The sequence below is a fragment of the Sander vitreus genome, chromosome 3, assembly GCF_031162955.1.
Source record: "Sander vitreus isolate 19-12246 chromosome 3, sanVit1, whole genome shotgun sequence".
Taxonomy (NCBI): Eukaryota; Metazoa; Chordata; class Actinopteri; order Perciformes; family Percidae; genus Sander; species Sander vitreus.
The window spans coordinates 4,021,748-4,035,367 of NC_135857.1; the positions used below are offsets into that span (position 1 = coordinate 4,021,748).

The 13,620-nt window shown below is 42.2% G+C and overlaps 1 protein-coding gene across 1 annotated transcript in view; it reads left to right on the top strand.

Moving 5' to 3' along the window:
- Nucleotides 1-13,030, top strand: part of LOC144515165 (LHFPL tetraspan subfamily member 6 protein) — a 62,121-nt gene extending 49,091 nt beyond the window's left edge. The window contains exons 3-4 of the mRNA XM_078245764.1: nucleotides 6,575-6,673; nucleotides 12,179-13,030. Of these exons, the coding sequence (XP_078101890.1) occupies nucleotides 6,575-6,673; nucleotides 12,179-12,297 (218 nt within the window). The 3' untranslated portion in view covers nucleotides 12,298-13,030. The remainder of the gene's footprint in view (nucleotides 1-6,574; nucleotides 6,674-12,178) is intronic.
- The last annotated feature ends 590 nt before the right edge of the window (nucleotides 13,031-13,620 follow it).

Below are 13,620 nucleotides of genomic sequence, written 5' to 3' on the forward strand. Positions count from 1 at the left end.
CCCTAGGGGGGTCTGGGGATATGTGCAAAGAAATGGAGAAATCGAGTCTTACATGATATGTGCAAGATCCTATACTTCACATTGTTGTAGTATTAAAGGGTATTAGGGCATTTAGCATTTACTAATATTACTGTTAATCAGTCATCACTTGATTACACATTGTATTACCTTATGATATAAGAAGTGACCCATACAATGTGCCAAACATAATGTGCCACATGAAGAGACAGTGCAGCATATGACAGTAGCAACAACAGCTGAGAATACCAAGATTTGGGTCTGTGGTGACCAGGTCCACCTCACACAAACATCCTTCTCCCATTCTCTCTCTTTACTACTACCACACACACACGCGTGCACGCGCACGCACGTGCAGGGACCGGTTCAACGGCTTGGTCAGTGACATGAACTCGTAGCGGCCGTCGGAGCTTCCGAGCACCGGGCTTCCACAGTTGCGAACGGCGTTTTTAGCTTTAGGAGAAGGCATTTTATCTGTTAATCCTTTCGACGTAGACACTAAAGGCGTTCTGTAGTTGACCCGCAGTGGTGAATTGTCTGCAGTGCGGTTGTTGCGATTGTTATCATCTCAGCACCGCCGAGACAAAGTAGACATGCAATTTCAAAAATCTTTCATTTATTGTCAGAAATATCATGTTTTCAAAAGCATCACTTTCATTAAATTGTATGTGACATATTTCCAATAGGCAAGCAAGCAGGCACTACGGGACACAAACGAGCAGGCTTATGTGCCTGGGGCTGAGCCCCGGAGAGCCCCGGCTCAATTTAACCATTGGCTATAGGCAACTTGGAAATTGGAACAAAGAAATAAAATAAGTCCTCCAGAGGCCAGCCTCCGTTTCACCTCCTCAGCATCCATTTTCGCGCTAATCGAAACGCATCACCTGACCGCTCATTTACCGCGCAACCCGGAGCGCGTCGGGTTCGGGCAAAGATCTTCAGCTCTCAGATCTTATGGGAGGTCAAGAGTACAGTTTAAGAGGTCACATGCCCAAAAGGTTGAGAAGCACTGCTGTAGCTGACAACCACATGCTAAATGACACAAATCCCCAACTGTCTGTTTGGGCATCTGTGTCAGCTTAGGAAAATAAGGACAGGAAGTATCAGTACGCATTGAGAATCAGAGCCTGAGGTGGCTGCCTCTCACAAGTCCACACTTCTCTCGAGCAGCTTGCCTCATAAACATTATGTGAAAAACCCCATTTTCCGTTCTTGGTTAATCTGTCTCCCACATCCCAGTCAGCAGCCTGCCTACCTCTGGTTCTCAATAACCCACATAGTGAGTGTGGAGGATGGGATTTGATGGAATTAGCTATAGTGGCAGAAAATAAATGAATCAAATAAATAAAAAGCCAAAAGAGAAGCACATATGATACCAACTTGAATTACATCTTGGCGATGTGTTTATATTTTTTATCCGCTCCTTTTGCAGTACCTGTCTCCATAGTGTCATGGTAACATGTGAGTGAAACCTTTGATTTTCTTAGTGGTTACACAATGGAACTGAGCTTTTGTCTTTGTTGTTGCAGTAATTTCCCACCTGTCTGTAGTCCTACATTTTCTACGTTCCATGTCATCATCATCATCATCATCGTCATCGTCTGACCTGATGTGGAAACTATGCGCTGAAGTCTTTCTTTCCCCATTCTTCTCTCTAAGGGTGCCTGCTACAGAGCAGCAGCTCTTTATGGCTTTGATCGTTTTAACAAATGCGATAATCAAAGAATGACTAAGAATCCACATAAATCTTTAAAAAAGATTAAAGATAAAGATTATTTTTTTTTTTCAAATGGAAATATTACAGTTTGCGGGATAGAATAACATTGTCTTTGGGATAGAAAGCCACGTTCTGCCTTGCGCTATTGCTTTTTCCTCCCTTGTGCTGCAAGGAAATTCAATTTGATTACATGCTGCTGTATCTCTCTGCATTACACATGAAAGAGAATGAATGATTTTGTTAAATATTAATCATGAATACATTATCGCATGCTTTACAGTCTTTACTGTTACAAATTTAAATTGAACTGACATTATATAACTGGGGGTATTTTAATGACATGTGTATGCTCACTTGCTCCTAAATGCATTTATGTACCTTGTAGAATAATGGTTTTTTTTATGTTCATCAGAGGTCCACAGTGTGCACTTGTACAGGGATTTACATCAAATTCCCCTATGTTACTTTGACTGTACTGCCCAGCTAAAGGTATTCATTTTGGATCTGAAGCAGAAACTCCTCTGAAGTTTTTTTTAAGGGATCTGAAGAAGAAACGGCTGAATTGTTAGGCAGGACAATCCCTGGATCCCCTCTGATCCTGAGCTGTAATGACACAGACTTGGTCAGAGCCTTTTTATATCCCTTCATTCTCATCAACATAGAGAGTTTCACTGAATTGATTTTCTACCACAGGTGGCATAATCAGCCAGTCTATTTTCTCCCAGAAGCGAGCCGATGACGTTTTCGCCGTCCTTTTGGCTGCAACTGTGGAAACACACAGATGTCTTTTTCACTTTTTCTACTGCTGATGTGGGCCAGTTTGTCTGGCCCATCTGCATTAGCATGTGGATTAATTCCTGCTTGTTATCTCGGCCTAGATGTAATAAGGCAGCCCTGGATGGCAGGGGTAATCAGGTTGGAAGGCAGAGCTTTCTTTGCCTTCTCTTCCTTCGCTGCCATCCTCACATCCCAAAACTGAAAGCAGCGTAGACACTTCGGAGGGGATTAAGCTAATGTGATGGCAGAGCCACCTACAGGGTAATTTCAAGAGACAGGCCTTGGCATCCAGGGAATCACTTGTCAAGACCTGGCTGTAGGCTAACATTGAGGATATTAATCCTTAATGTAAATGGCCCTGACTTGATTTTACTCTTGTCTCTGTGTGCAGCTTTCAGTCTCTTTAATCACTGACATAAAGCAGTCCCTCTAGGATTTTTCCAGTTTTACAGTAATTATTGCTTACCAAAAAAAGTGCTTGGTTTTCCCACTGTTGCCGTTGTGATAAATTGCCAAGCCTTTTGCATATGTGCGTTGTTCATTTGCAGCGTTTTTGATGAGCTGCTGGCAGGAGTGCTTTGTTTTGTTGCTGTAAAAACGTGATGAAGCGTTGAAATCCCAATCCGTGTCATTTTACGAAGGGATTTGAGGCGTGTTAGGTGAAACTGTTGGAACAGGTTGGAAGCTCTCTCCCCGTCAGTATCAGCTGGAAACGGTTGATAAGGTGAAGAAAGGAAAAGTCATTGAGGTGGGGGTCACACGCATCACTCTGCTGTCTTTTTGATCATTTTAATTAAAACATAAACCCAAAACAAATTTGAGAGAATCCACACAAAACCCGAGTTTGAATTAAATTCACCTTGCAGGATATCTGGATGCAACAAAGAAAAGACAAAAAAAACAACACACTGCTTTGCATTTTTTCTTCCTCGTTAATGAAAAGATTGTTAAATTATGAAAACCTACATAGGCGAGGTCTCACAAAAACAATACAGACCTCCCTCAAGGAGCCGGGTGAACACCTTGATGGTGAGAGTTTGTCCTTGCTGCAGTTGTCTCCCTGAAGACTGGGTACCCAATTCAACACTTTTTTTAGGCACTGACCGAATAAATGATCAAGTATCGAAAAATGCCTCGTCATTCAATACGCGCTTTCAATCCCTAAAGCCTGTTTTATGGTTCTGCGGAGGCTCCACGCAGAGCTTTCGCCGTAGCCTACGTAAGTGGCCTGATGTTTATACTTGTGCGCTGGTGTGTGCGTCGAGCCGGCATGTGTGTGTGTGTGTGTGTGTGTGTGTGTGGGGGGGTGATAGAGCGAGGGAGAAAGTGAGAGAGTGACAGCGATTTGCTTCGAGGCGAGTAGCGACTCTAGAGTCATAGTGAGAGAAACAAAGTGTCTCCCCTGTTCTTTCTGACCACGGTGGGAAATCTGGAGCAGGAAAAGTTAACCCTCTCCTTGATTTCATGTTGTTTATGGAGAAGGAGAACCAGGAAAGGAGTCGGGGGGGGGGAAATGCAACGCTACCAAGCCACGGCCCGAGCGACGTGCGTTCTTGCGACGTGTAGTTACATTTTTCGAGAGGTGCGCGTCAGGCTACGGCGTCAGGCTACGGCGTCAGGCTACGGCGTCAGGCTACGGCGTCAGGCTACGGCGTAGGGTCCGGCGTAGTCGATTCAACGCAGAAGCATAAAACGGCCTTAAGGAGTACGTCCCATCAGTGTCAGTGAGCCAATGAGCACGCAGCATGCTTCTACCAAGATCTAATATAGGGCTGCACGATATGAGGAAAATATGCGATAACGTTGTTGAATATCCCGATAACAATATTACTCGCGATAAATAAACAGATATTATTAAGTGTACTCGGTTCTGCCTTTCTGCTGCTTTCAGTATTCTGCTAAAATACAATAAAATACTTGTTGAATTTAAAACAAATGAAAGGAAATCATTCCCAACTTTCTTTTATTGAACAGATTAAACATTGAATTAGGGCTGCAACTAACGATTATTTTAATAATCGATTAATCTGTCGATTATTTTTTCCGATTAATCGATGAATCGGATAAAAAAAACAAAAAAAACATTAATTTACATCAACTCAATACATACTTACATACATACTTGTTGTTTTAGTTAATAGTTGTGTAAAGGTAAGTAACCCAAAGAGCAGATACAGACAACACACACACACACACACACACACACACACACACACATACACACACACACGTTCAGTTGAAGCTTATTCAGTAAATTATTACCATCATGTGTGAGTGTAAGTTAAGTTCATTTGTACACCACATTTAAACACAGCTTAAGATGACCAAGTGCTATAAAAGAACTTTAAAATGAAATTAAAAAGTACAACACACACAAATATATTTGTCAACAATAACTGATATGGGACAAAGCACAGAATATATACATGACATGAAAAATGAATGGGCCAAAAAAGGAGAGTGAATAAAAACGTGTCTTTAGTCTTGCAAACTATACCACCCCTGCTTCACTACTGTTATTACCGAGCTAACGCTAGCTTGTCATGCTTGTCAAGCTGGATAACGAGTAAATACCACACCAGCACCAGAAGAGCTACTGGAGGGATGTTACGTTCCTCACTTCAAAATGGAACAAAAGTAGGATTCTGTAGTGACTTCACCCTGCTGTTGAACTCCCTTCCTCCTCATCAAGGACTCCAACATGTTTACGTTTTAGGTGCTGAATCATCACCGTGGTGCGCCCGTGCCGTGCCATGTCGCTTTTGCTTATCTTGCAATTAACACGTTTTCGATTTATTTAGTGTGAAATGCTCCCACACCTCGGATGACTTAGGTCGAACTGATTTCTCTGCCTCCGCCGTGTGTTTCAGAACAACGTTACGGGTCTCCGTATTTCCTCTACCCCCGCTCTGCTCTTTTTTCTTTTCTTTCGTGCTGCTCTGCGCTCAACTCAATTTTATTTTTTTTTATCTCCGTGACTGAAAAATTCATTGCCAACTTTTTTAATAATCGATTTATCGATTCGTTGTTGCAGCCCTACAGTGAATTCAATATTAAAGGCAAGAAAAAGAAAAAAAAAGAATGACTTCAAAGTGCAGTTTTCTACTGATATTTTCTTTTAACTAAAACAAAAAATCGTCCGCGATATGTAGCAGCCTTTCGCGATGTGTATATTGCGCCAGTTGATATTGCGATGACAATAAAAAAGCGATTTATTGTGCAGCCCTAATCTAATAATGTCGTTACACGTCGTAGAGACAGGCAGGAAAAAATTACACAGAGAGACGGGGCTCACGTAGTAGGAGCTGGATAATAAATACAAAGATTTGTGCTGTAATATGTAATTTATTTTTCTTTTTATAAAAAAAAAAAAAAAAGAATCGTTTAGGAACCGCGATCTGTGCTGCCTGCACGATCCGATATGCGCATGCGTATAAATACGTGGAAGAAAACGTGACGGTTTCCCTACACTTGACGGCAGCACAACTGGCGGCATATTTTTGTAGGCTGCATTTTATGTTGTTCATTATGCCGTTCACGGCGGATCTGTTTTATAAAGATATTTAAATGAAGTACTTATTGACACTGATCCAAAACTGCATATCGACGTCCGTGTACTACATTGTTATTTTTGTGACATGTAGCGTGGGGATGTTGTGATGTTGTGTTGTTGGGGATGTTGTGAGGTGTTTACGTGGTTGCCAATCCAAAATAATAAAGGAGTTGTTACGTGTTACATGACCGTACACCATTTTGGTTACATGTGGAATGAAGTCTGAGTCTTTCTGTCACTGCAAACCTTCAGTTTCCTCCACACTCCCTGTCGGTACGCGATCTGTGCTGCCTGCTTGCGCATGCGCATGTCGGATCGTGCAGGCAGCACAGATCGCGTACCCACAGGTACCGGCATGGAAACAGTTTGAACGCTACCCAGCGCTAGACCTGCCTCACAATCGTCTCTTGTGTCTATTCGGCCTCCAGTCATATTTTGTGATGTTTTTTTGATCAGTCGAGCCACTGCGATTCCTTCATTACTCACAGACTCTCTTTCTCTCGTCTCAGGTCTGCTCATAGGATCTGGCTGTGCACTCTACCCATTGGGATGGGACAGTGAGGAGGTACAACAGACCTGCAACAACAGCTCAGACCAGTTTCAACTAGGTAAGCTGTCCACCAGGCAGATCCTGTATGCACATACACCTACAGCCTATGCACAGCGCCTAAACCACACACTGATGCTTCAACCATGACTGGGTAAATGTGTCCTGTGTTCGCTGAATGTTCTGGTCCCAGAACAGATAACAAATGTATGAGAAAGTTGGAAACTGAGAACAAACTTTTATATCTGGCCCTTGACATTCGGCCTTCATTTTTATTTTTATTTTTTAGCGGATCAGACACAGCTCTCTGCTGCTGTCATATACTGAGGAGACACAATCCCTTGGTATTTAAAATGTATGAAAAAGTCAACACAACCTCTAGTTGCTGTCGATTTCTGAAGTGTTTTATAGCTATAAATATGTGCTGAGAATAAGCAGGAGCTTGATTGGTGCTCTGTATTCGGCTGGCGTTCTCAGACAATAATATGCTACTGTATCAGAGACTGGAGGTGCTATTCATACTGCAGCTGCTCTTTTATTTGATGCTAATCAAACAGCGTTCTGATCTTCTACTTAATGTACAAAGAGAGATTAATTTGGTGTGATTGTAATATTTTAATTACATGTCAAAGGTACATTTGTGATAGCGCTGTTGAGCCCATAATCTACTTCATCTGTTACACTTAGATCTCTTTCAATTTACATCGATGTCCACCATGCACCATCTCTGCCACTTTTATTCCATCTTTTCTACTTTCTTCCTCACACATTAGATAGATAGATAGATAGATAGATAGATAGATAGATAGATAGAGATACTTTATTTATCCCGAAGGAAATTAAGGTGTCCAATAGTTTATACACATCTTATACTCATCACACATACACATAGGCACACAGACAATATGACACAGATACATGACATCCACGCATACATACATACTACATACTACGGTGTGGCAAAAGTGTGGAAAAAATGCAGAATGGTGCAATGGTATCATAGTGCAATCAGTCCAGTCCAGGCTAGTCCAGGGTAGATTATGTGTATGTATAAAGGCCCCCAGATGAAGGCATGGTACAAAGGGCAGTGTGCAGAGCAGACTTAAACACTTAAGTCAATCCCCCTCCTCCCCTTCTGTGTAGCATTGAAGAACGTGATGGCCCTAGGGACAAAGGACCTACGCAGCCTGTCAGTTTTGCAAGACAGAGACAGGAGCCTACTACTGAACATGCTCTTCTGCTTGGAGAAAGTGGTGTGCAGGGGGTGGCAGTCATTGTCCATTATAGAGAGCAGTCTGCTCAGGGTCCTCTTATCTGCAAGTGATGTCAGTGACTCCAGCTCCATGCCCACCACAGAGCCAGCTTTTCTCACCAGCCTGTCCAGTTGTCCAGCAGAGAGATACGCAGAGCTTCTATGTGTTCATTGAACCGGATTACTATAATATATCTATTAACTGCTGAGCGAAAAAGGTGCAGCTTGTTACAAGGCAACTAGTCCCCATGAGGGTGTGACATCGAAGCATTAGTTTTTGCCGTCAATCGATGTTAATCCAGGGCACGTTTTGACCTGACAATCGTCAGTGATTTGTTTTATGACAAATCTGGTCAGTCGTTGGTGAGATGTTACTCCGGACAGATGGGTGAAGAAACTCCCTGAAAGACCAACCAAACATCACCCTTCTTTAAAACCATCCCCAACAATGCAAACATAATTGTATTAGTTCTATTATTATTAAGTTAAGAAATACATATTGATACATACCATCGACTGTAAACAAACAAAAAAAAAGATGGACAACACGTCTCCACATCCTCCCACTTTTTATTTTTAAAAACTATATATATATTTTTTTTTTTTTCTTTCTTTTTTTTTCGCCGTCGCCGTGGTCCTGATGCACGCCCTGCTATGCCCTGCTATGCCCTGCAGTGCCCTGCTACGCCATGAACTACTACAACTACTATTTCTAGTCACTGTTCCATTATCTTTACTGTGACTGTTATTGCCACTGTTCATCACACCCCCAACCGGCACCGTCAGACACCGCCCACCAAGAGCCTGGGTCTGTCCCAGGTTTCTTCCTAAAAGGGAGTTTTTCCTCGCCACTGTCGCACTAAATGCTTGCTCTTGGGGGAATTACTGGAATTGTTGGGTCTTTGTAAATTATAGAGTGTGGTCTAGACCTACTCTATCTGTAAAGTGTCTTGAGATAACTCTTGTTATGATTTGATACTATAAATAAAATTGAATTGAATTGAATTATATATATATATATATATATACAGGTCCTGCCATCTTGTAATTTTGGAGTCAGAGTCTGCACAGTAGTAGTCTATATCGACGACGTTTCATGTTTTGAGCCAAAGCATCGCCGTGCACACAAGTGTTTTTAGCTCCAGTAGAAGAACTGATCTCCGTTTAAACACGCCCAGACCACATATCTCATCAACATTCTCGTATACTGGGCATGCGCGTGCCGGGGGAAAACAGGACGCAGCATGTATACTCTGCCCGATGCTGGTAGTTGCCACGGTAATATTAGTAGCTTAGTCTCAGAGAACGAGACGTCATGACCCAATCAGGCGGCGAAACGTTGGCGTCAGTGTCGGTGTTGCCGAAGGTCTGCGTTTGAGACTGCAACACAACCCCGCAGATTCCAAACCACAACGGGGTCAGAAGTGTTTTTAAATGTCCTTCCCGAGGCTATTTTGCAGAGGCACCGTTGCTCTGTCCGGCGCTTAGCACCGCCCATGACGGTTGTGATTGGTTTAAAGAAATGCCAATAAACCAGAACACGTTATTTTCTCCCTTCCCGGAATGCTGTGTGGACTAGCCAGAACCTCCTCCACCGCACTGTGGAGGAAGGTCTGGCAAAGCGAGACTAGTGCAGTAGTGATCGGGTGGTGGAGTGCAGTAGTGATCGGGTGGTGGAGCCGTGATATCGAAGTCCCGCCCATACACCCGCTTGACCAATCACAGTCAATCAAAGCTTTAAATCATGATGTTTTAGCATCTTTTAATAACTAATAAAAACCAAAACTTGTCAGGAAAATGAACACTTGAGCAAACATCAGCATGATAAGAACTTCCTAAAATGACAGAAACAATCTTTGGAGAAAAAAATGTTGCCGTCTACTTACGTTTTTTTTTTTTTGGCCCATGTTCCATCCGCTAACATGGAGGGGGCGAGATTTATGTCCTATACTGCAGCCAGCCACCAGGGCGCGATCAAGACGTTTTGGCTTCACTTATGCATCTACCCATGACACATACAGATTACAGTAGCCAATATGTCAGCAGAAAGATTTGACTGTTCCTGCAGCATTTAAATCTAAACCATGTAATCTAAACCACACGTAAGTCAGACAGATATAATTGGGACTGATTTAAATTCCTAAACATATCAGCTTAACTACTGAATAGCCAGCCCTTGTCCCCAGAAGTAATTATGTTGGAAATTACGTTTTAATTTTGTGATTTCCTCTTTGAAAGAACAGGCTCAGTACATATAAATTGTTGTTAACAAGTGTGTTTGCATCAGCGTGCTGTTCCGTTGAAGAGGACTGCACCTCACTTATTCTGGTTTCACCTCTTTCTTTCTTCATGACAAGACTGTGATGTTCTCCCATGAGAACAGTGGCTTTCACGCGAGTGACGCCACAACGAGGACTTTAAATCTCTGCCTCGTAGACTTGTGATTAATCATGACGAGAGCAGGCAGTACTTGTTGCAGAACACATCAATTGCATGTATGTGCAACATGAAAAGGTTGATGAAATAATGACCCAACCTATGTCCACAGAATGAATGCATGAAAACGTCTTAGCTTTGACCTGACATGTTCTACTATTCCCACATTATGTTAATAGATAAACTACAGCCACGTTTTCAAAAGAGGGGAAGCTCTTTTTTTTTTTTTTTTATTTGCAACAGAAGATGAGACTTGGAGAAATAAGTATTTTCAGTTTTGGCTGCTGAATCAGACAGCTGATGTGATTTGTTAATGAGATGCCTCCTCCTCCTCCCCTTACACGGCTGGTAATTACATAACTACAATCAATCAGACATTCTCCCAAGATGTAATGTTTAAAATGAGAAGTCTTAATGCTCATAACAATTTCCAAATTTAGAATCAAATGTAGGTCCTATCCTTGCTTAATAATGCACATAAGTTCCTTTTGAGGATTATAGAAGATGCGTATTAAGGAGGCCCTTTATGTGTTAATTTGTTCTTGCTTTTGGCTTTTGGCTCAGTTTCATCATATTTTGCCACTGGTGTGCTTTCCAAAAGTCTGTGCTGTGAGAGTGCATTTGTGTACAAACGAAGTAAAACTATGTTCCGAGCATTTGTTTCAACAATGCTAACTCTTTTTTAGCCTGGGAAAACCCTGACGAACTTCAAGTCAGTCTGGCCAAGAGCCCATTCAAGCCCATTTCCAATTTTTCCGAAATCGAGGCACCAATCACAACCGTTGAGGCGGGCTTTACACGATGACGATAGCGCAGCGACGGCGAGCAGCTTCTTGTTTACATCCAACATGACGGCCACCGAAGCGCAGCAACCCGTTAATGCCGCTGTCGCTGCTACCCGGATCGTTGGTCTGATTGGTTGAAGGACTATCCAATTGCGCCCAGAGGCCTTTGAGCGGCGTCCGTTGGTGACGCCCCTTTGGAAATGCGCTGCGAATGAAGGTTATGTTTAGGGTTAAGGTTAGCTGCAAAACACCATTGAGTGCGAATGAAACTTGCCCAGACCCACTCTCAGTTACAACTGAGAAGGGTCTGGTGTCAACCAGGCTAACTGTTTTTCACAAGAGGAAGGGAAATGCTGTGGCTTGAACAAAAAAATGGTTAGATCTACCAAGATCTAATAATGTCTGTGATTGGCTTTCTAACGTTGCACGTCATAGAGACACGCAGGAAAAACTCTACGTTACACAGAGACGGGGCTCACATAGTAGGAGCTGAAAAATAAATAAATGGATTTGTGCCGTAATGTGTAATGTTTTCATGTTTTATAAAAATTCATTCAGGAACCGCTATCAAAGACGTGGTGTTGGTATCGGTACCGGTATCGAAATTTTTGAATGATACCCAGCCCTAGTATTCCCAAAAAATCTCATCTATAGCCTGATGTTTCTGCCATCTTGCTACAGGGGTTCCATGAAAGATCTTGATAAGAGAGAGCTGATTTCCCATTATTTGTATAACCTTTGGTTGTATGTATGTAACTGAGCCAGTGTTGTTTTTGGTTGATTTGTTTGTAATCCTTGTTTTATTTGTTGTAAATGTGAAAATTTATAAAAATAAATAAATAAATAAATAAAAAAATCTCTATAAATGTAGAGTAAACAGTGCACGACTCTTCTAAATCTCAGGCATTCTGGTGGTAAACCAAAATCGAATCAGTTGGTCCTCGGCCAAAGGCTTATCTGTCCAAAATGTCATTGAAATCCATTCAAGGGTTTTTGGAGATATCCTGCTGACAGACGGACAGATAAAATAAAAAGGTGAAGAAAAAAAAAAAAAAAAGATATGGTCCTAAATCCTTTTTGCTTTCCTCTCCAGGTTCCTGCCAGATCGGCTGGGCGTATTACTGCACAGGGGCAGGGGCGGCGGCTGCCATGCTGCTGTGCACCTGGCTGTCATGTTTCGCAGGGAAGAAGCAGAAGCAGTACCCGTACTGAAGGGAGCATCAGAGAGACGGGAACAGGCCCAAGACCTCAGGCGGTGCGATAAAAGGGGAGAGGACTCTGACTCTGTGGACTCACACTAGTACAGCACATCAGGCACCAAAGACAACTCCTTATGGTGCTCTGGACGGCATGGTACACAACTCATCTGACAACTGCAGGGACTGTTTCATAATGCAACACACACACACATACACACACACACACACACACACACACACACACACACACACACACACATGGCTTTGAAAACTGGTTGTTCTCTTATAAGCTGTTCTTAAATGAAAAATGTATGGACCAATCCTATTTGTGAAATTGTTTCATTTCTTTAACGAGATGAGTATTCTCTTTCTTTTTTTCCTTTCTTTTCCCGGTCATTGATGTTTATGTGATGGTGTGCCCTGTGATGATGAGAAAAGTAATGTTGCTTCATTGTTACGTGAAGTGTTTCCGTCTCCTCTTCATGTCTCATCTTTGCCTTAAACACAAACAGAAATGCAATAATCCCTATAACGTAAAGCAATCCAACACTGGCTGCCTGCTTCCTCAACCTCGACCTTTTCCGAACCCCCAAGCAAAATCTACGCATAGTTTATTTAACACATACATAAGATATACGTTGTGTATGATAATGTATTTTGTCATATTTAGCACATGTTTTGTATTCACTCTTACTTATTCTTTGTCATTCTTTTCGTTTTGTAAATAAATGTTTATTGGAATTCTGGATTTAAAGTGTTTTTTTTTTCACTGAATACAACCTGAAGTAAACTGAACAGGCCTCCTCTTACATTCCTAAAAAAAAGCTATTCCCATGACCTCTTGATCTGGATAGTGTTCACGACACGTGGGAGTCCTTTCGAATAGTTAGAGAGGATAAGGATGGGCAGTGCTGTGAAGTTACCTTTTCCCTTTTATTGATGAAGTAAATCCTGTGACCTCTTGCCAGATTATTTGCCTTCTGGCGATCAAGTTACTCAACTGTAAAGCGTCCCTGTCTTCCAGACAAAGCCTGAGATATAATCATACCCGGGGACATAAAGTCTCTGTGCATTCATCAGCTTAATGTCAAGAGGTACCTCGCAGTCCCTCAACCTGCCTTCACAGTGCGAATAACAATAATGGCGACCTTTTCATAGCAATTACCACAGCTGTATGTGTCATCAGAGGGTGAGAGATGCACCCAGCCTTTCCAGTTACTATTTTTAGTAATTTGCTCCTCTCCGTTTTTCCCCCCCTTTGATTAACAAACAACGCTTCAGAGATTCATCCGAGCTCAAGTGTACAAAGTCAGCTCATTTACAATGCAGCTGTTCT